At 36.4% G+C, this 24,418-nt stretch overlaps 1 protein-coding gene across 4 annotated transcripts in view; it reads left to right on the top strand.

The window, feature by feature from the left end:
• The window catches only part of LOC126966126 (bifunctional glutamate/proline--tRNA ligase), a 55,064-nt gene that overhangs the window by 12,301 nt on the left and 18,345 nt on the right, over window positions 1-24,418 (top strand). Inside the window, exons 12-21 of one of the 4 annotated variants that reach the window (XM_050810050.1) lie at window positions 1,246-1,453; window positions 2,988-3,176; window positions 17,019-17,216; window positions 17,686-17,877; window positions 18,202-18,393; window positions 19,164-19,355; window positions 19,960-20,109; window positions 21,747-21,851; window positions 22,154-22,273; window positions 24,077-24,271. In XM_050810050.1, coding sequence (XP_050666007.1) covers window positions 1,246-1,453; window positions 2,988-3,176; window positions 17,019-17,216; window positions 17,686-17,877; window positions 18,202-18,393; window positions 19,164-19,355; window positions 19,960-20,109; window positions 21,747-21,851; window positions 22,154-22,273; window positions 24,077-24,271 — 1,741 coding nt within the window. The remainder of the gene's footprint in view (window positions 1-1,245; window positions 1,454-2,987; window positions 3,177-17,018; window positions 17,217-17,685; window positions 17,878-18,201; window positions 18,394-19,163; window positions 19,356-19,959; window positions 20,110-21,746; window positions 21,852-22,153; window positions 22,274-24,076; window positions 24,272-24,418) is intronic. The other 3 variants (XM_050810051.1, XM_050810052.1, XM_050810053.1) reach the window with 3 other exon arrangements.

Consider the following 24,418-nt stretch of genomic DNA (forward strand, 5'->3'; position numbering starts at 1 on the left):
GTGCGCGCATTTTACGAGAACTCTCGTTCATACATCGTTACAAGGCGTTTATATTGTTCTGAATATGGACTACGGCAAATTAGTGAAGCTCCGAGTGCTAATTTAATTAAAATATGGGTACAGCGTTTTGAAGAGACTGGTTCAACGTTTAAACCACAAGCAAAAGGTCGTCTAAGAACATCTAGGACCGACGACAATATTGAGAGAGTTATGCAGTCTGTACGAGGAGATCCACAAATGTCTACTCGCAAGAGATCGTCTGTCTTACACTTATCGAGACGAAGTTTGCAACGAATTTTAAACTTGGATCTTAAACTGCATCCTTACAAGCTGCAGTTAACACAAGAATTGAAAGAGTCTGACTTCGGAGCAAGGCTTGCATTTGCTAATGAAATGCTTAATCGATTTTCCAATTTTGACAATATCCTTTTCTCAGATGAGGCCCACTTCCATATCAATGGGTTCGTAAACCGTCAAAATTGTCGTTACTGGAACAGTGAGAATCCCAAACTCAAGCACCAGAAACCACTGCATAATCCTAAAGTGACAGTATGGGCAGCAATTTCTGGTAGAGGAATATTTGGACCGTTTTTCTTTGAAAATGCGCGGGGGCAAAACGACACTGTTAATACCGAACGCTATGTTGCGATGTTGGAAGGTTTTTTGGCTCCAGAGCTTGAAAATTCAAGAATAGTGAATTCTAGGACTTGGTTTCAACAAGACGGAGCTACCTGTCACACATCAAATGACTCCATGGCGGTTGTGAAACAGATGTTCCCTGGCAGACTGATTTCGAAAAGAGGTGATATCCCATGGCCCCCACGTAGTCCAGACGTGACGCCTCCTGACTTTTTTTGTGGGGATACCTCAAGAACAAAGTCTACAGCAATAATCCGAAAAACATCGATCAGCTCAAGGAGAATATCCGTGGTGAAATGGCAGCAATTACACCAGCATTACTGAAGAAAGTTTTCAATAACTTCCGTTTGCGATTAGAGGAGTGTCGTCGTAGAGAGGGTCATCATTTAGACGATGTTATTCTTAAAAAATAAACTTCAGTTATTTTTTAATAATACCTCAGTTTTATTTTAACTATACCTTTTGTATTTATTTTTTAATAAATATTTTAAATATGCACGTTCTATTGCGCCACCCTGTATTAGTTTAAGTTATCACTTGTGTCGGGCCCTGAGACGCACACTCTTTTTTTACGAGCTTTAAGCTAAACTTTAAATTTGAATACAGATCCGCTGATGGTAAGGTGAGCAGCGTGGAAGGTACTCCAAACTTGGACAATAAGGACTACAAGAAGACGTTGAAGGTGACCTGGCTGGCGGACACGGCCAAGTCTCCTCAACAGAAAGTGTATTGCGTGTACTTCGACCATATCATATCGAAGCCCCTGCTTGGCAAGGATGAAGACTTCAAACAGTACATCGGACATCAAACTAGGGTACATATGCATTCTTTTAAACTTAGTACTTTTTTTAGGTATGTAAGGATAAATACCACCTCCTTTGCATAGGATGCCAACTAGATTATGGGTACCACAACGGCGCCTATTTCTGCCGTGAAGCAGTAATGTGTAAGCATTAGTGTGTTTCGGTCTGAAGGGCGCCGTAGCTAGTGATATTACTGGGCAAATGAGACATAACATCTTATGTCTCAAGGAGATTAGAATTTTTGTGTTTTTCAAGAATCCTGAGCAGCACTGCATTGTAATGGGCAGGGCGTATCAATTACCATCAACTGAACATCCTGCTCATCTTGTCCCTTATTTTCATAAAAAAAGAGTTTACTTACGTAAAACTCGGCTGCGTATAATAAAATGTGAACTTGACTTTTGCATTGGGCTGTCTTAGCTTAACCTTAGTATAACTACAGCTGTCAAATGACCAACACCCCAATAAAAACGATATCAAAGATTATGCTATGCTTACACACAGCAAAGTTTTACATAAGTGAAGTCTAAGCAAAGTCTAAGTACACTCTATAGATGTCAGCCTAAGTACTTGTATTTGGATAAATATAGGTAACTATAGCAATAACAAACATGTTAACGTACCGGTTAAGCAAAAAATGAGATAATATTTCTATGATGTCATAACTTTAACTATTAACCGTAACCGTCAAATTTTCGCCGGTTAAAGCTATTGTTAATGTTAAATAGCTAAATAGCGACCTGTGTATAGTTTCAAATAAATATTCGACATTGACTTGATTTTTCTCTTAAAATAGGCCAAGGAATACGATGTTGCAACACATTCGACAGTCTATGTTAAAGTTAGCGTTACTGTTAATGTTAAATTTGACTCCAACCTTAACTATAACAGCTAATATGATGCAATCTAGCCTTATACTATTAATTACCGCAAGATACAGTCAGCAATGTTTGTACACTAGTTAAGTGATCGTAAATATGTATTACTATCTTTTTTACTGGACAGTATATAGTAAGTAGTTTCTCAAATTCTGATCAAAATTATGGACATAATACCCACTAACAACATAATAAAAATGCTACGTGTCGGTTATATAAAGGAAAGCGGCTAGAAACACGATGTTTGAGTAGTTTTTTTTATGAAAATAAGGGGTGAGACGAGCAGAAAGTTCAGCTGATTGTAATTGATACGCCCTGCCCATTACAATGCAGTGCTGCTCAGCATTATTGAAAAACCCAAATATTCTGAGCGGCACTACAACTGCGCTCATCACCTTGAGACTTAAGATGTCAAGTGTCATTTGCCCAGTAATTTCACTAGCTACGGTGCCCTTCAGACTGAAACACAGTAATGCTTACACATTACTGCTTCACGGCAGAAATAAGCGCCGTTGCAAAGGAGCCTCCCCCTGGAGCGGTTAATGAATTACCATTTGAATTATGCATACTTTCGTTTTACATTAAAAAAAATATATTGAGCAACCGATAGTATATTTGATTACCATTTATTAAATACTGATAGTAAAATACAAAAATATCGTCACAGTGGGAAGTTGAGATGCTGGGCGAGCCAGAGTTGAGCAAAGCCCGCGTGGGGCAAATTATACAGCTGCAGCGACGAGGGTTCTTCCGAGTGGACGTGGCGGCGGCACCTGCCTCCCCTCACACCAGCCGCTCCACACCTCTCGTGCTGTTCCACGTGCCGGACGGACACACCAAGGAGATGCCGGGCCAGGTGAGTCCACAGTCACGTACTAGGCGCGCATGTTTTGACAGATGTGTGTAACAGGGTGGTTTGGAATGGAGGAATGAACTAGTTGTGCCTCTTAAAAGGCTATAGATGTTTCGAAAGAGTACACACTACATGGCAATAACTATGTACAGTAATACCTACTTATCTGTGAAGTGGCAATGATAGTATAGATCTTGTAACTAATTCTAGTAGGCTTCATAAGATACATAATGGCTTTAAGGGTAAATGTATACACTTCTACAATAAAGTCCCAGCCACTGTTCAGGCATTATCTATTAATAAATTTAAATGTTTTATAAAAAAATGGCTCTGTCGTAAATCCTATTACTCCACTGCTGAATATCTAAATGATCGGACAGCCTGGGACTAGATTGTGATTATTTTATAGCGATAGAAATGACTACAATATTGTATATTTTTATTGAAAAGAGCGCAAAAAAAAGAATGCTGGGAGAGTTTCTTGCGCCGCTTTTTATGCCTTTATAGGAACTACGGTCGCCATATTGAAATGTAATTCGACTGTCCACTACTACTTTCGAGTGTTCTGTGTGTTTTATTGCGATACTTCTGAATTTTAGGCGTTATATATATACTATACTAGCTGACCCAGCAAATGTTATATTGCCATCATAGTAGCATCTTCAACTGTAGTTAATCTATCAACTATAGGAAGCTAAAATTAAGTTTGTTTTTTTAACTCCTGAGAAAGTTAGACAGATACAAAGATTCTAATTAGATATTCATTTTAAATTATTCTTTCAATTTCATTTCTGAACGACGGGGGTCACATCAAAGGAAAAACAAAATTGTTTTTTTTTTTAAATTCCGAACATTTTCATATTTATTCACCTTTTAAACCTTCTCTGGACTTCCACAAATAATTCAAGACCAAAATTAGCCAAATCGGTCCAGCCGTTCTCGAGTTTTAGCGCGACTAACGAACAGCAATTCATTTTTATATATATAGATATATAACAAAATAATAATATAATTAGCAACACTATTCACAGAGAAGTTGGTGACACAGTGCAATAAAATTCCTGACGACTATAAAAGCAGTACTTTTAATCAGTTTAAAAGGAGAACTCACGAGTTGCTTATAAACAGATGCTATTATAATATTTCTGATTTATTTAGTGACAATCTTATCTTAAATTAAGTAATATTAAACTTATCCTAACCTAACGGTTAAGGATATTTTAAAGTTATTGACAGTAATTCGTTTTTGACTTTTATTATGTTGACATTTTAATCACTATTTTTATTTTATTTTATGCTTTGTTTGTATAATTTTTATATATAACTTAATTTTTTAATCCTATCTTGTATCTTTTTCTTTATTTAATTAAATTTAAAGTAATATTCAAATACACTGGTAAAATTATACATTTTCGGCTCGTTAGAAATTATTTTCAACTTACTGTACCTGCATTTTGTTGAATAAATAAATCATTCATTCATTGGATGAACGGTAGTGGATAGAATAACACAGTAGTCAATAGGGAAAAGAATCTAAAATGGCGGCATATATATGCTTGCAGTTAGAGCAGCACAGCTATAGAATAAAAATCTAGATCTCAAATAGCTCTTCAATGTACCCAAATTTTTTTTGTCATTAACTGCACGACGCCACAAACTGTGATATACATCCCATCTCCAAAGAGCGGTTTTCAAGGAACTTTCTTCCACGTACGTACCAACAGTTTTCAGGACTATAAGACACGTATACGCTCAAAAAATGCGTACACCTTCCTAAAAGCCCGGCTATCTCTCTCGGCTTCTGTGATTCCTCTGGTGTTGCAGGAGGTTGTGGAGGCACTTAAGGCGAAGAGTAAGCAGAAAATACGCAAACATGGTGTTTTTAGACAAGTTTTGTGGTGAAAGTTTAGCATTTCGAGCTATGAACACTTACTTAATCCTGTTACACATATCCTTAAGTCTTATTTGAAGGTTGCTAATGCTTGCTGTTGGTCATTGTTAACACTGCCGAGCCTTTTTGAACTACCACTTTTCTTTGAACTTAAACAAGTTTTTTGGCATGGCGTTACGCATTTTTTTTGGTACTTCTCTCAGAAAAGTTATTCTTATAGCTTGTACTTTTTTGTGTAGGTTCATTTATTCAGATTAGTAGTGAATAACGAGGATTGTAACCATATAAACTGTTTTCTACGCAAGAATTTTGAAAATATTGGCTTTGTTACATAGATGGCGAGCCGGTAGCCGTGAACTCATATCGCTCAAGGTCGCTGGCATTTAGTGTCGCCTTAAGATCAGGTGACGTAAGCTCGTTTGTCCTCTTCTTCTATAAAAGACGCAATTTAAGATTCTCTTCTCTATTAACTCAAATATACCTATCGGTTTAGCCTGATAATTATTAGAGATTTCATGTCAGTATAGCGAACTCCAAGCCAATCTGCTAATAATAATGATAATCGTATTTTTATACGATGATAGCATAGGTACAGATTTTCATCATTTATAGCGAGTAACCTAAATTACGATTTTTACGTCTCTAACTTCAAAAACATAGGACTTTTATACAACCTTCCAACCCCCATTTCCCCCCGTTTGGGGTGGGGGATTTTCATAGCATACTTTTTTCTTGCACTTGCCGTCTATAAAGAACCTGCTTCAAATTTCAAGTTGAAATAACTATAGTTTCAACTTTTCTATACAAATTTTACCCCCTATATTACTACCTACCCTTAAAAGGGGATTTCCCAAAATGACTTACACAGATTTATATTATTTTAACCTAATAACCTAGGACTTTAATACAACCTTCGATCCCCCCTTTAACCCCCTTAGAGGAGGAGTTTCTCAAATCCGTTTCTTAGCTGACTCCTCTTGACTGACTGACTCTTTCTTAGGACGTACCTAGAAAGAACCTACCTTCCAAATTCCAAGTTTGTAGGCTTTGTAGTTTCTGAGGTTTCGTGATAAGTCAATTACCGGTGGAAATCTCTTTTATATAATATATAGATTAGATTGTATAAAAATACGCAATAATTATTTTACTTTTTAGTGCATATTATATCTATTGTTTTGAAATAGTGCTTTTGAAGTCGTTTTTTTTGTTATATTTTTTTTTTACTTTTAGTGAACCTGAAGTACACTAACTAATAATTTGTCTAAATATGTGTAGATCTACTAAATTTTGCAATGCAGCAATGAACGTAATTCTGCCACAGATCGCACCCTTACTGTTTGTCGTTAAGGAGTTCCATTGATCATCATATTCGACTACGACAATTACTTGACCATAACGACGTTACGGTAGGTGACTCAAATATCCGGATAGAGTAAAAAAGATACGGCCGAGTATACATACATTGCTCATAAGAATTGAAGAGTTCTAGTACTTTGTCATAGATCCCATGATTAGAACCTCGCCAAACTACCTTTGAAATATATCCTTTAAAATAAAAAAAAGAATCATCGAAATCGGTTGGCGCGATATTGAGTAAATTTGTCGCGCACCTACTTATAGTAAATTTAAGACTTATGGTTTTCTTATGAATACCATTGTCAGATTTGGACCAAATTGGTTGTCTTTGTTGGTTGTGGCTTAGTTAGTTTTTGAAGTAAGAAGACAGGTCCCAAAATCGTAACTATTATCAATAGTAACAATTTCATTTCGGCGTATATATCTACTAAAATATATGGTACCTATATATTTAAGTAGACAAGTATTCGCTGCATAGTCTCGTCTCTGTCTGGAGTGCGGTATAGTTTTTATTCGGTATAAGTATTCTTAATTTGTAATAGATGCATATTCCGAATTTTGCTGACAGTGCTAGCTTAATGACTTATACTACAACATTAGCCGTACGTCTAAACATAATATCTCATTGCCTCGATATGCTAGGACAACATGAAACGGTAGTAGTCGAGGCATAGCTATGCCACAAGGTAAGCTACACACACACACACACACACACACACACACACACACACACACACACACACACACACACACACACTGAACCAGTCAGTCTTAAACACAAGCACCTTTTGGTAGTTAATAACCACAATAATGAGGAATATACTTAATTGCAGTCGAGTCATAGTTACGGCACGAGGTGTAGCTGTAGTCTATACCAGTCAGACTTAAACTCAAGTACCTTGTGGCAGTTAATAACCACGACAATGAGGTACATAATAAAATGTAGTCGAGTAATAGCTACGGCACGAGGTGTCACAGCAGACTAGACAAGTCAGACTTAAACTCAAGTACCTTGTGGCAGTTAATAACCACGACAATGAGGTACATAATAAAATGTAGTCGAGTAATAGCTACGGCACGAGGTGTCACAGCAGACTAGACCAGTCAGACTTAAACTCAAGTACATTGTGGCAGTTAATAACACGACAAGCAGGAACATAATAAAATGCAGTCGAGTCATAGCTACGGCACGAGGTGTCACAGCAGACTAGACCAGTCAGACTTAAACTCAAGTACCTCTTGGCAGTTAATAACCACGACAGTCAGGAACATTATAAAATGCAGTCGAGTCATAGCTACGGCACGAGGTGTCACAGCAGACTAGACCAGTCAGACTTAAGCACAAGCACCTTTTGGCAGTTAATAACCACAATTATCATTGCAGTCGGGTCATAGGTACAGCACAAGGTGTCACTGCTACACACACACTAGACTAGTCTTATATAACCACAAAAATCAAAACCATACATCCGTGACATCTGGTAAACTAGAAATACCCAGAGTTGCAAATGATTAAATAGTATATATCTATATTTAAAGGGAGTCAGAACAGTTTTGCAGGGTTTTTGTTATCCTGTGAATGTTTATTAAGTTTATAAATAAATGAAAAAGAGCTTGTCGATCGAGAAGAGGACGAATCATGAACACGCGGACATCTTTTATGATGATTGGAAGCTAGTTATTATCTTTCCTGAACTAGATTAAAAGGTTTTAAATGGTATGAGTAATAATAGCTTTCTTAGGATTGCGTTTATTTCTCGTCAATTGTGTCAAGTATTAGTGTGTCTTCGGAATGGAGCGATGTGTCCGAAATGGGGTCAAAGTATGGCTCAGTGCTGGGTTGTAGTACTGGAGTGGGCTGCTCGTGGAACAACCAGGCCTTCATTCGCTGCAATAAAAAAATATAGAATGTAGGTAAAGTGAAATCATATTCAATTATTATTATAAAAAATGGCTCTGTCGTAAATCCTATTACACCACTGCTGAATATCTAAATGATCGGACAGCCTGGGACTAGATTGTGATTATTTTATAGCGATGGAAATGATTGTACAATATTGTACATTTTTAGTGAAAAGGGCGCAAAAAAAGAATGCTGGGAGAGTTTCTTGCGCCACTTCTTCTCTCTCAGAGCGCCATGTGTTTCCGAAGCGGTAGAAGTATCTAGTAGTTATTAGAAATGACATCAAAAAGAATTCTAAAGGAATCAATTTTGAGAAAATAAATGCCTTTTATGCCTTTTAATTGTAAATTGTTAATATCCAATCGGTTATTGAAATGCCTAAAGCAGGGAATTTGGTAAGATATTAATGTTGGATCGCCGATTTACGATTATGATGAAGCAGTAATAAGCAAGCATTATTATGTTTTAGTTTGAAGTGCGCCGTACTTAGATTCTGGTCTAATGCTACGAGTAACATCTTAGGGGCTATCCATAAATTACGTCACTCGATTTTTTTGATTTTTTTACTTTTTTTTATATATTCCTTGATAGCTATGTAGGTAGTTTGGTAGTTTAGTGTTGTTTTACTTGGAATAAAATGTAATACGTTGAAAAAATGTGATGTCACAAAATTTGGGACCCCTCCCGGCCTCACTCCCTGTCACACAATCTCACGCTTAGTTGACTCGCTCCCTCCCCCTTAACGTGTGACGTTATGGATTGCCCCTTATGTCTCAAGTGACGAGCGCAGTTGTGATGCCACTCGGAAATTTGGGTTTATCAAGAATCCTGAGCGGCAATTGTAATTGACAGACCGTATCACTTACAATCAGGTGGATAATCTTGATTGTCTACTCATTTTTACCCATAAAAAATTTTTATAGTATAGAAATAATAAACGCGGCCGTAGCAGCTAGGCTCGTCAAAAATGAAGTGCGATGGAACTTATTCCGGGACCAAATGTACTTAAATGAAGATCATTCGTACTTTTATTAAGTCGCATTTATTATTCCTTACATAGTGGAACAAAGACGGATTTGAAATTTAAACGAAATTACGTTTTTGACGCAGGATAACAATATATAGTTTAATCTACTTTGCAAATTATTTAAATTATTCTATTTTATTTAAATAATTTCCGTCCGTTACAAATAGGATCCAAAACTAAAAAGTGCCTTGTTTGTCCAGGTCTTTATACTATATACCATTTTTCCAATTTCACTAAAATCTTTTCCCTCACATGAGTCACAAATGGAGGTATATAAACCACATTTGTGAAACACACCTAAAATATATTATATTTGTGCGGAATAAGCGAAGGTCAGATTGATTTATTTACCTTTCTAGTTGCATCTATAAGCCTATCCATTTCTTCTTCGTCTGTAGAACTTACATCCTGGCATTTAAGTGATGAATCGCTGTCACTTATTACAATCACCTGCGTCATTTTCTCTGGTACTTTAACCTGTCCATAAACAAAGTACATTTGCAGTATTTATAGACGTTGCTTACAATATCAGGGGAAATGTCTCTTACGTGGTACTTAATGGTACGAGAAGATATATTGTTAAGAACGTCGAATGATCACTTTAGCGCAGGGGTGCTCAAGCTTGAACTGCTGGCGATCTACCTCAAAATTGCTAGAATACAATCGATCGACTATAAGATACTTCAAGCCGGCCTACATTCTAGCGCTCTACAAAGCGCAGGTCCGGCCACACATGGAGTATTGCTGTCATCTCTGGTCTGGCGCACCCCAGTATCAGCTCGATCCATTTGACTGCGTCCAACACAGAGCAGCTCGAATTGTCGGGGACCCAGTACTCTATGAACGGCTGGATCACTTGGCGTTGCGTAGAGACGTCGCTTCATTGTGTGTCTTCTACCGCATTTATCACGGGTAGTGTTCCGAAGAGCTGTTTAACCTGATTCCTGCCGCCGAATTCCACCTTCGCACGACACGCCACAAGTTAGGATATCATCCCCACCATCTGGATGTGGTGATACTACAAAGCTGTGGAATGAACTTCCCTGTGCGGTGTTTCCGGGACGATACGACATGGGTACCTTCAAAAAAAGCGCGTACACCTTCCTTAAAGGCCGGCAACACTCCTGTGATTCCTCTGGTGCAAGAGAATGTGGGCGGCGGTGGTCACTTAACACCAGGTGACCCGTACGATCGTTTGTCCTCCTATTCCATAAAATAATGTGTAATGAAGGATTGTCGTCTAGATAGAGTGTCACATAGTTATTAGTTTTGCGCACAATAATAAAATTTTTTTTGGTCAAGGTAAGTGTAGGTCAGCTCTAAAATATCAATGAAAAAACTCATAATTATTCAAAATTGCGTGTTTATTGGTTTTTACAAAACAAACGCGTTCTAGTGTCTAAAGTTCTAAACTTAACTACAGAGTGACTTTGGATGTTGATTCTGAATGACACTGCATGTCCTGAGCATACTTTTCATAAGATGGTACGTAATTACTGATCTTAGTTACCTAAAACAAAATCTGTGAATAGTTCTATATCGGATTTTTTATTTCCGAGCTCGACTCAAAAAGCACTTGCGATCGACCGTTTGAGCACCCCTGCTACAACGTAATTGGCGTTAAAATAAATTATTGCATATTTTTTTTTAATCTCTCCTTAAATTAAGGACATAATACTCACAAACAAAATAAATATACTAACTACGTGCTGTTTATTAATGTAAGTGTAGGAATCAATTTAGCCAATATTTACAGTTTTTGGTTATTTAAATTCAATATAGTTTCATTGAATAACCGTTTTCGAATAAATTTTTCCATTGCTTGATAAAACTAAATGGCAGAATCATTGTGTGTCTTCTGGCGCAATTCCCTGACCTGATTCATATCAGCCGGAACACGTCCACAGCTGGACAAAGGCCTCCCACAAAAAATCTCCACGACGATCGGTCTTGCGCTGCTCTCATTCACGTAATAATTCGTTGCCATATCATCACTGCGTCTTCCGGTATGTGGTCGCCATTCGAGGACTTTGCTGCCCAAACGTACATCGAACGATGTGCCCTACCACTGCCACTTCAGTTATCCGGGCAATGTCGGAGACTTTCCTACTGATCTCTTCATTCTGATTCGATATCGCAGGGAAACTCCGAACATGGCCCTCTCTATTGCCCTCTGAGCGACCACGAGCTTTCTCATCAGGCTTGGCCTGATTTCTCCCACTTTCTTCAATCTACGCACGACGCGCTACAAACTCGGATATCATCCTCTACAGTATGGTTTTTAAGGAATTATCTTCTAGAAACTATGGAATGAGATTGCAGCTTTTCAAGGACGACATGACCTCAGCCTCGACCTTAAAAAAGGCAGATATACTATTCTAAAAGAGTACTGTGATTTCTCTAATGGTGTAGGTAGTCAAAAAAATCTTTTAATAAACTACACAACAATACCTTTAAAAGAATTTGATTAAAAAAAAACGATTAAAAGATGCTTTTATTACATTGTAAGGTTAATTAACAGTTTCCTTTAATACTGATATTAAAGGTAAGATAAAACTATTTTATAATAAGGAAACCAAAACTTAACGGTTACATCCTGTAGATATAACATGCCTTTCAACAAGATCTCAGAAAATGTTCAAAACAAAAGTATTACGTTATTCAAAAGAATTGTTAAAAAACGTTTGTTTGGTAAAGATTACTATAACATAAATGACTTTCTTAATGATACCACAAATTGGGAATGGAGCGACCGCCCTCAGGCTATTAAATAATAAGTTTAATTGTACAATGTTACTTTGTAAACATATTTTTTGATGAAAAAAAAAGCCCGTTGAGTTTGTTGCGCCCGTTCTTCTCAGGCCTGAGGCATTCATTTTGGAATGGGTGGTAGTTTTTTTTGACTTTCAATAAGTGATGTCACATCCTATCTATATATATAAAAATGAATTGCTGTTCGTTAGTCTCGCTAAAACTCGAGAACGGCTGGACCGATTCGGCTAATTTTGGTCTTGAATTATTTGTGGAAGTCCAGTGAAGGTTTAAAAGGTGAATAAATAGGAAAATGCTGCTAAATTAAATAAAAACAACAAATTTGTTTTTCCTTTGATGTGTCCATACAAAATTTCTATGAGAGAATTTACTGACGCACAGTTTGAGAGTTCTGCTGTGAAACAATTTCATTACGACAGCAGGGTGCATATATTACGAAGTAATTTTATATGTTATGATATATTATTGACAAATTCATATAATAACATTATTTTATTTATTATATACAGAACAATGTCTGTCGGGTTAGCTAGTTTTGAATAAAAATATTTGAATTTGAATAACTCATGTTACCATGTTAATGATTCAACACGGTGTTAGTAACGCGCCAATTTATACGCTTAAGAATGTTTACATAGCCGAGCCTGACAGGTCACTCTCATTCAATAACAATAGTTATACAAATCGCGAGTGTAAGACGTAGCTTGTCACGCACACTAATGTAATAAACCTGGTCTGTTTTCATCGGTTGTCTAGCAGCAAGAGACTCGTATGCATAAATTATCTAAGGCTATTAGGTATATTTGTTAGTGTTCCAATGCACCCACATGTGTATATATTATACAAAACATTTATGAAAAACGTACCAATTTAACATATCTCTAATATATAAAATTCTCGTGTCATGGTGTAAAGCATTGAACTTCTCCGAAACGGCTTGACCGATTCTCATGAATGTTTTGAGTGCATATTGGGTAGGTCTGAGAATCGGACAACATCTATTTTGCATCCCCCTAAATGTTAAGGGTGGTCCACACGAATTATTTTTAAATTTTTTTGATATTTTTTTATATTTGTTTGATTATGAGTCAGCATTAAAAAATACATACAACTTAAAATTTTCACCCATCTACGATCAACAGTTACTTTTGTATCGCGATTTTAATATCGGCAATACAACGTTTGCTGGGTCAGCTAGTATTATACCTATAACATAGTATTGAATAAGAGCTAGGTACTTGAGATCTAAAATGATAATTAGAATTATTAATTTATTTATGTTTTGACTTTCATTTATATTATTATTCTATTGGTAATATAATTATTATCGAAATTGGTTCATTAGATCCATAAATTACACCTAAACCTCACAAACTTTACCTCTTTATAATCTTAATATACGTTAGATGGTTTGTATAGAATATCATAACGTCACTTACTTTTCTCTTTCTTCGACACTTCCTTTTAACATCGTAATTATATCCACTCACAAAATAATTGTGTCTTCGAAAGCAGCACGGCACAATTCTTTCACTCGACGGCCTATCATTCATGAAACGCCTCCTATTCTTCTTATTTCGAACTGCATGAGTCGCCAGCGATTCGCCATTCATGTTCGATTCCAATTTCAAAAATAATTTAACTACAAACGTTGGTGCAGAACTAATTGTCTATTCCCTTGATGTTTTTAAACCGTTATTTTTAATCTAGTTCGTATTTGAATGCAGTTCATGAAGCATATTATAAAAGTATCAATTTTCGTTATCGTCAGCCTTTCGATTATACAGTGAAAGAATGAATGAATTTGTTTATGTCAGGTTCGTTGGAATCTCGCACTGATAATTTTGCGTGTACCCGCATTTTTTTATTTATTTTGTTTTACTTACCTGCTTTATTTATTCTTAACTATTTGACCCGACAGACGTTGTTCTGTAGGTATTAAAAAAACTGTTTTTATAGGAATTTGCCAATAATATTTGAAAACATCAAGAATTATTTCGTAAAAAATGCTCCCTGTTGTTATAATGAAATTATTGTTTCATAGTAGAAGTGTCAAACCGTACGTCAATAAATGCTCTCACAGAAAATATGTCCATACAAAACAAATATTGGAAATTAAAATAATTATAGGTCCCAAATCGAAATAAAAACTATGCTATCTCTCAAGTTGCACTGAACTGCACTCCTTGAAGTAATTCCCATTTAAATCCGTTCATTAGTTTAGAAGTCCATCGCGGACAAACAACGTGTCACGTAATTTATATATTTATTAAGATTTATCGACTTCGGTTTCGTATTTCTTATAGCTAATACCGTTTTCGCAAATTTTAGTAGTACTTGTATTTTGACAAAATTATAATTGCCACATTATGTTGGGTAAGTGCAGACTGCTAAATGCTAGTTAAGTCTGATGTTTTTACGAACAAATTTACAGACTTCGATATATATTTATGCTTACATCAATATTTATATATACTTAGTTTATTTACATTTGATACGTGTATACAAGATAAAGAAGTAAAATATAAAACATGCATATATATACGAATGAAGGATCATTGGTCTATTACGTGAACTTCATTGTATGTAATATGATTGTATCTATTTATGAAAATTGTACTCATTATCATTTGAACTATGTGTTTAAATCACATTATATACATCATTCTTTAAATAGGGTTATTAAGCAGTTATTCAAATAAAATTTGAGAACAAAATTTTATGAACAATGCGGGACTCGAACCCAAAACCTCTGGCGTTCCGAGCCAGTGCTGACCCAACTGAGCTAACCGTTCGAGTGACGCATCGTCATAAAATCTTGTACGCTTTGTTCAACTCTCAGGTTGTGGCTTCGTGGAACGCCAGAAGGTGGTTTATTTTGTTTTAAAGTTTTATTTGTGTATTCATCCTAGAAGTGAGGGTTATCACTTTAAAAAACCTAAGCAATTATTGTCCAAAACAAAATCTAACTGGAACATACGAATAATTTCAATATTATTGATTCGCATTTTAATAAAGTTTATCGTTGTTTTAAAACATTGTTAATGTTGCACACGCGAGAATCATGTTACATATTGATATGCTTCAAGAATTATAATTGCTCTACCAGCTGTGAGGGGATTTTATGTTTGAAATATTATGTGTATCATACATGTCGTGGTGATACAAATGTATTTGTTGGATAATCTATACATAAAAAATGAATTGCTGTTCGTTAGTCTCGCTAAAACTCCAGAACGGCTGGACCGATTTGGCTAATTTTGGTCTTGAAATATTTGTGGAGGTCCAGAGAAGGTTTAAAAGGTGAATAAATAGGAAAATGCTGCTAAATCAAATAAAAACAACAGATTTGTTTTTCCTTTGATGTGTCCATACATAATTTCTATTAGAGAATTTATTGACGCACGGTTTGACAGTTCTGCTGTGAAACAATTTCATTACGACAGCAGGGTGCATATTTTACGAAGTAATTTTTGATGTTATGATATATTATCGACAAATTCATATAAAAACATTATTTTATTTATTATATACAGTACAACGTCTGTCGGGTCAGCTAGTCTAATATATAAAATACTCGTGTCACGGTGTGCGGGACCGAACTCCTCCGAAACGGCTCGACCGATTCTCATGAAATTTTGAGTGCATATTGGGTAGGTCTGAGAATCGGACATCTATTTTTCATCCTCCTAATTGTTAAGGGTGGTCCACAAGATTTTTTTTTTAAATTTGTTTGATTATGAGTCAGCATTAGAAAATACATACAACTTCAAATTTTCGCCCATCTACGATCAACAGTTACTTTTGTATCGCGATTTTAATACCGGCAATACAACGTTTGCTGGGTCAGCTAGTGTGTATATAACAGTCAATGAATAGCACAGCTTTTTATTGTATCGTAGACACGAAGGAAGTGAAAGGAAGCCACGTGTTGATGCGTTGTGCTTACTGTTAGTAACAGCTGATGCTTTGGTGTGGTGTGATTTGTGAATAGTTCGTTTATATTAACGTTGTTGAAAGTGTAAGTAAAAATTGTTTTATTGTTAACAAGGTTTTAGATCAGACAGGTTTAAATTATTTTGGAACAGGCAGTAGTTCAAATGTTTGGACTAACTAAATAGGTTCGGCATTGTGTTTTGTAGTAAATAAGCCGATATTATAATATTGACAATAATATTAATATTGACACACTTTTTACACAAATTATCTTGCCCCAAATTAAGCATATATAGCTTGTGTTATGGGTTGCAAGACAATGATATATTTAATACAATATACTTACCTAAACATACATAAATACATTTAAACATCCATGACTCGGAAACAAACATCCATATTCATCATATAAATGCTTGCACCTACCGGGATTCGAACCCGGGACCTCTAGCTTAGTAGGTAGGATCGCTAACCACTCGGCTATACAGGTCGTCTATATATTATATTTAAATAACCTAACAAACTCCAAGCCTATAAGTTTTGGGTGGATTTATATACAATTATATTTATGCGGGCATTCGAGTATGTTAATAACGAAATATTTTATTTAAGTAATGTATAATATAATAATGTAGAAGAATTATTATTTTAATAATATCTTAAAACGCTTTTTGTACAATAAAATATATTCTTTTTACACTATTTTCAATTTAAATTTATTTTATATTTTTTAGTTGAATTATATGTAATTTAATATCAGCTGAACGTCCTGCTCGTCTCGTTCCTTATTGTCATTTAAAATAAAACACCTCAAAAGCCTGGGAATGAAAGGAAATGTGTCCTGAGCACACACAGCGAGGCACAAAGCCTCTAATACTTCGATTTAAGAGTGCTACAAACCCCAAACACACTGATTAATATACCAACCGGAAAAGTCTATAAGCTTTAAATTCCTTTCAGCCTAAGGCAACACAAGCTCAAGCCAAGAAAAGCGCAGTGGCCCCGGCGACTGACGCGTCAAAGCTAAACGAAGAGATCACAAAACAGGGAGACTTGGTGAGATCACTCAAGACTGCGAAAGCAGACAAAGCGAAAGTGGATGAGGCGGTCAAATCGCTGCTCGATTTGAAGGCTAGATACAAAGCTGCCACTGGACAGGTTAGTGATTGACCCATATTTATTAATACAAATCATAATTTGGTAAGGGAATATGATGCACATGTAGGGGTCACAATAGAACCTAGGATTTCAAACACATTACTATCACTGTTACCATATTTATGTTCTCCTGGTGCCTATGTAGTAAAACGTCGAGCGCATGACAACAGAATATATTAAGCTATACTCGCGGTGTATTTAAGACAACCTCTTCTTCTACTATGATCGCCTAGTACCATGCTACATGTCTCATTCGCTCACCAGCTGAATCCTATACATTACCTGTATGTGTCTTTATTGTCTCGCTTTTTCGTTTCATCGAGTTTCAAATCACAACTCAAGGCGAAAGTGGATGAGGCTGTCAAAAGGCTTAATACAAAGCTGCCACTGGACAGGTTATGATTGATTCATATTTTATTCGTATTTTAATCCACGTTACATTTAAATGTTTATAACAATATTATTTAAGGATTGGAAACCAGATGCAGCTCCTACTAAGCCCTCTCCTTCTGGTGACGCGGCGAGTATAGACCAGGAGATCAACAAACAGGGAGAGCTTGTGCGGTCGCTCAAGGCCGCCAAAGCGGATAAGGTTCAAATAGACGGTGCCGTCAAACTACTGCTAGAATTGAAGGCTAAATACAAGGCAGCTACAGGCCAGGTGGGTAGAATAATTCAAAAGGCAAGAAGTCGTATTAATTGTAAAAAAAATATTAACGATTCGAGCTCAATTACTATAAAAGTTTTGAACTCTGCTTTGTTTTTGTAATAAAAAATAAATCTATAATAGGTAATAATAATAGATATTGATTTTCAAATAGGTTTAATTAAATTTACCTTTGGTTTAGTATCTCAATAACTACAAATATCGTGGTCGACAAACTATCGTTTTGTTCTTAAACTCTAATAATATACATATTTTTAAATATCATAAATACACATTAAAATTAAACAATAATTTAAAATGTTATAAATATTATTTAAGGATTGGAAAGCAGGAGCAGCTCCTAGTAAACCCTCTCCGTCTGGTGACGCGGCGAGTATAGACCAGGAGATTAACAAGCAGGGAGATCTCGTGAGGTCGCTCAAAGCCGCCAAAGCTGATAAGGCTCAAATAGACGGCGCTGTCAAACTACTCCTGGAATTGAAGGCTAAATACAAGGCAGCTATAGGACAGGTAATATTATATTGTTTTTTTTTTTTTAATCTAATTTATAACGGAAAACAGACCAATCTGGATGTCCTAACCTCTTGATACACTGAAGTCTTTACTGTTTTTTTTTTCAAAAAAAAAAGCTTCAAGACACTTTCATAACACCATATCAGACGCAGGATGTTGACAACCTTGTACTTTGTACGTTCACTTTGTGATTTTCCTTGTTGTCTCTCTTCTTAGTCGTTCCCTCACTGCTTGATTGACTCACATTCAATTGGTCAACGAGCTGTCTCCATGGGTTTCGTTCCTTTCCCTGGTGAAGTGCTGCGCTTATAGGCATCTTCAGATTTTCGGAGATTTAATTTAACCACCGTTTAGGACTACGGGCTCTAGGTGTTTTACCCTCTACTTTCCCCGTCACCATCAAACGCTTAAGGTTGTCCGCTCCTCTGCGTGCAACATGGCCAAAGTGTCATACTTTGCGGTGTGAGCAGACTGTATAAGCTGAGCACCGTCTACCTTGAGCTGTTTTAAGATGCAGATGTCTGTGGGACGGCCGTCAATGGTATTCGGAGCATATCAAATCATTTTATGTCGTAGGTAAGTCACATTATATTTGAAATATGTCATACGACGCCAACACCACATTTCAAGGACACAAGTTGTAATAATATTATAGCTAGACTAGCTATAACTTTTTTTTTTCAATTCAGTGCCAAGTGTCATATCATTATCCTTCAAAATGTTTATTGACTGAATATTTATGGGTACATTATAATTTTTTTCCAAAGGATTGGAAACCAGGTGCAGCTCCTAGTAAATCATCTCCGTCTGGTGACGCGGCGAGTATAGACCAGGAGATCAGCAAACAGGGAGATCTCGTGCGGTCACTAAAGGCCTCCAAAGCTGATAAGGCTCAAATAGACGGCGCCGTCAAACAACTGCTGGAATTGAAAGCTAAATACAAGGCAGCTACAGGCCAGGTGGGTAGAATAATTTAAAGGGCAAGAAGTCGTATAGGGGTAGTAATTCAAATAGAATTCATTAAGTTTTTTAATAAATTTTTGGCTTTTTTAAGGTTTTTGACAAAAAAAAATGAATTTTTTTTTTTTAGTAAATTAAATAAAACTTGTTATTATTAAATTCAGTCAGTACATACCTAGTCTATAATGATATATTGAATTTTCCCAATTGATAATTTAAATTATTTGGCGAGAATATAACTTTGAGTTCTGTCATTTGATATTGTCACCGCAAATTAGGTTTACTTTAGGGCACTTACATGAGAACATAATATGATGTAATAATTTGTTCGCCGTTCTTTACATGTCTCAGTTCATACATATCTAGGTACTTAGTATATTCTTCTTCACAAAATTTATAATTATACAATTTAAATTAATGATATTAACCCATTTATAATACATAAAACTGATCTTCATAAAAACTTTAACTTTGTCAATTCTCTTGTTGGCAATATTCTTAAAAAAGTACTAATAGTTTAGTAGTGTTTCTGCAAGATTTGTTAGTTACTGAATAAGTAGATTTAATTGTGTTCTTGAGTTTACAAAAAAAAAAATTATGTAGGACTGGAAGCCGGGTTCCTCTCCTGCCGCACCAGCATCGAAGTGCGACGAAGCTGAACTGAGCATCATCCTATGCAAGATATCCGCTCAGGGTGAAAAGGTGCGGAATCTGAAGGCGCAGAAGGCAGACAAGGCGACTGTAGACGTTGAGGTGAGGTCAGACAAACATACCCAGAGAATAGCTTTGGAGACGACGTAAATATTTAACTTACAGACGCTTAAACAGATTTTACCTAATTGAGTTATAAAGGTGAAATGATTTTAAAACCCTCCAGTTATATACATACATACATAAAATCAGGCCTCTTTCCCGTAGGGGTAGGCAGAGACCACTTCTTTCCACTTGCTACGATCCTTACATACTTGTTTCGCTTCGTCCACTTTCATTATTCCTTTCATACATATTTATATATATTTGTCACAATATATATGATTGCATAGAACTAAACAATAAACTTAATTACGCAGTTCCACGCATAGCATATAGGCGGGCGGTGCGCACGCAGCGGCTATTTCACACGCCGCGCTAGCGCACGCACGCGGGCGGTAGCGCCACACTACACAGATTAGTCGACACACATGACAGACTTTTTAATGACCTTGACATTTTCTTTTCAACAAAACCAAAATTTAAAAAGCAAGTTAATGATATTTTAAGTGAACTGGATTAATATATATATAGTTTTTTTTATATATATAAAATCGCATTAGGTAACTCTTTTGTTTAAATATAAAGTAAATTTTGTAAATAACTTAGTTTTAAGACATCTAATTTTATATTTCTTTCCTCTTTATGTTTGTACATATTTCTTTAATTAATGTTAAACTTTGTTATTCATCATGTAAGATACCAGTAACTATAAAATTAACCTGTGGATAACGGTGTGGGTTCTCACTAAAATTAATTTAATATCTACTTTAATTTGAAATTGTAAAATGTATTGTGTGAACTGTTTGTTGTCTCTAAGAAATAAAATAAAATAAAAAATACATGCTCTCCGGTTTAGGGTACTCTTGACCTGGCCTTTTTTCAAGACGTCCCTGATTTGATCTTGAAACGTCCGCCTAGGTCTACCCCGTCCAACACTTTCATTCACACTGGCCTTATACACTTTCTTCGTCAATCGTTCTTCATTCATTCTCTCGACATGTCCAAACCATCTCAGATCATCCATCATCCATGCTGAGATGGTTTGGACATGTCCAGTTATATAGCGATTGTATAAAACTGACTTGTTAGAAATCACTGTGTTTCCTCGGGGGCAAAGAATAGTAGGGAAGTTCCAGGCCCAAGGGTGTCGTAAGTGGCGACTTAGGGCATTTACCAATGGGACGATTCATTGCACAGGATGCCGGCTAGATTATGGGTACCACAACGGCGCCTTTTTCTGCCGTAAAGCAGTAATGTGTAAGCATTACTGTGTGTTTCGGTGTGAAGGGCGCCGTAGCTAGTGAAACTACTGGGCAAATTAGAATTGACTTCTTATGTCTCAAGGTGACGAGTTATTGTGGTGCCCCTCAGAATTTTTGGGTTTTTCAAGAATCCTGAGCGGTATTGCATTGTATTGGTCAGGGTGTATCAATCACCATCTGCTGAACGTCCTGTTCGTCTCGTCAGTTACGTCTTGGACTTAAAGAGTTGTGAAGGTGTTATGGCATCGCGAGCAGGGAGCGGATACTATTTATTAAGATTTGGACATTTTCGACATATTAGAGTGCGACATAAAGAATTCGTTCGACTGTATTATCAAAACAAGCTTAGTTATTCGTGTATAATATTGTGTTTAGGTGAAGAATCTTCTCAACCTGAAAGCACAGTACAAGTCCATTACCGGTACAGACTGGTCTCCAAGCGCGGCAGCTGCGCCTGTCACGAGTAAACCGGCGGAACAAGTGAGTATTCTACGCTGTTGAAGTCCATTATTCTCAAAGTGAAGCACTTAGGCACAATACAGTAATGGAACAGTATTTTAACTTCATACTAGAGCGCTCCAATCGACGCACGCACACATACACACGCCCGCTAAGCAATCTTGGGAAGACAAAACTATTGAGTAGCAACTAGCTTGATTACTTACCATCAGATGACCCGTAGGCACATCCAAGTAAAAAAAAAACAATCAACATAGTTTGCATATTTTTTTTTATTTGTAAGCCTTGTTATACATATAAAAGCGTTACTTGTTTCAATTCAGCCTATTTCACAGAAGAGCACAATGAACGGCGCGAATGAGGACATTGCAGCCAGTATCACGGCGGAGATTACCAAACAAGGGGATGTTGTGAGGGAACTGAAAACGAAGAAAGCTGACAAGGTAAAGTATGCGCTATTGCATCGCATTTAGGCTCATAATCCAAGATATCAACAACGTTTGCGTTTTACTTTACTATTAACACTAGTGCGGTATTCGTGTTTTATGTTATTCCGATTCTGTTGCCTTGGTAACACGTAGCATGGAATACTTATTATGTAGATGAAATATTATTATTTAACACTAACAAAGTTTTCTATGTATGCACTCAGTGCAGTTTTACAGGATGTTAAAAAAATCCTGTACTATATCTTGAGGCGTATATTGGTATTAAGTAATGAGTACAAATAAATATTGACTTTCAGGAAAAAAGTACATTAAAAAAAAGTAAAATAGTATATTATCAACGTACACAATTATAAAAGTTTGTACACCTCTGCCTGCGGCCATTTTAATTTTTCCCTGCCCACACACCCATTTTATTCATGAACACTGCAAAGGTCGTGCGGGTGGTGGCAAGAACGAAAGTTTTGTTTTAATAATAAACATCGCTCGCCTTATTCATTTGAGCCGCCACGCCTAGCTATACGCCATTGGACCCAGGCCAGGGCGATGACCTTAGTTTACAGATTCAATAAATAAGTTTGGATTTCTCAAGGTTTTTGAAAACATTTAATTTGAAAATATATTCTATTGTAGCATTTAATCTAAGTGTTTTTTATTTTATTTTTAGGGGTGTCTCCACATTCTACTTCATATCCGTGTCAATTTCCGTACAGGGATTTTTTAACATCGTGTATATTAAAAGTATGCGTACCTACTTCTTAAACACATTTACTGGAAATAAAAATCCTTAAATATCATATCATACTGTGATAATATTTTCATTTAACGTTTTATATACGTAAACTATTCGTTATTCCATTCAAGTGTTTTTTTTTATGGAATAGCAGGACAAACGAGCTTACCTGTTGTTAAGTGATCACCGCCGCCCACAATCTCTTGCAACACCAGAGGAATCACAGGAGCGTTGCCGGCCTTTAAGGAAGGTGTACGCGCTTTTTTTGAAGGTACCCATGTCGTATCGTCCCGGAAACACCGCACAAGGAAGCTCATTCCACAGCTTTGTAGTACGTGGAAGAAAGCTCCTTGAAAACCGCACTGTGGAGGACCGCCACACATCCAGGTGGTGAGTATGATATCCTAACTTGTGGCGTGTCGTGCGATGGTGGAATTCGGCGGCAGGAATCAGGTTAAACAGCTCTTCGGAACACTCCCAGTGATAAATGCAGTAGAAGACACACACTGAAGCGACTTCTCTACGCAATGCCAAGTGATCCAGCCGTTCACAGAGCACTGGGTCCCCGACAATTCGAGCTGCTCTGCTTTACACGCGGTCAAATGGATCGAGCTGATACTGGGGTGCGCCAGACCAGAGATGACAGCAATACTCCATGTGTGGCCGGACCTGTGTTTTGAGAAATGTCGTATGAAATGCGTGTAATGACCATGACACTCTTGGTTTCTTATTGCATAATACCAATTCGAGCGTAATGATAGCACACTAGAGTCATTATGTATTTATATGTTTATGTCTACATCCACGCTATAAATACTCTATAAAAAATATAAAATCTGTTTAATCATCCGATATGAAAATGAAAAGAAATTTGCTATGAACAAAAATGTAATGCCAAGTTTGAATTTCTTACATTATTGAAGTCCAACAAAACTGGACGGAATCAACATTAAATATATTAATTAATTACATTAAATAATATATTGAATTAAATTTTATTTAAAAAAATTAAATAACTATAAATATTCGAGGTTTTTCATCGCCATAACAGACAATTTGATATTCAGGCAACAATCGATGCAGAAGTGAAGAAGCTTCTAGAACTGAAGGCGAAGTATCAAGAAGCGACGGGCACTGCATTCGTCGCGGCAGCGACTCCTCGAGACACCAAGTCGAAGGAGAAGAAACCGAAAGAAGCCAAGGAACAAAAGGCCAAAGAGGCCAAAGAACAAAAGGTCAAAGAAAGCAAGCCAAAAGAACAGGTGATTTTTATACAAATATTAATAATATCACCGTTCCGTGTGATGATAACCTTGTGAAAGCTGAAATAGACAAATTGTCGACAAATTGACAACAATCATTGTCTCAATAGTCGTTTCCGTAAACGGTTTTATAGAAAAGAGCCTCGA

Source organism: Leptidea sinapis, chromosome 9 (genome assembly GCF_905404315.1).
Source record: "Leptidea sinapis chromosome 9, ilLepSina1.1, whole genome shotgun sequence".
Lineage (NCBI taxonomy): Eukaryota > Metazoa > Arthropoda > Insecta > Lepidoptera > Pieridae > Leptidea > Leptidea sinapis.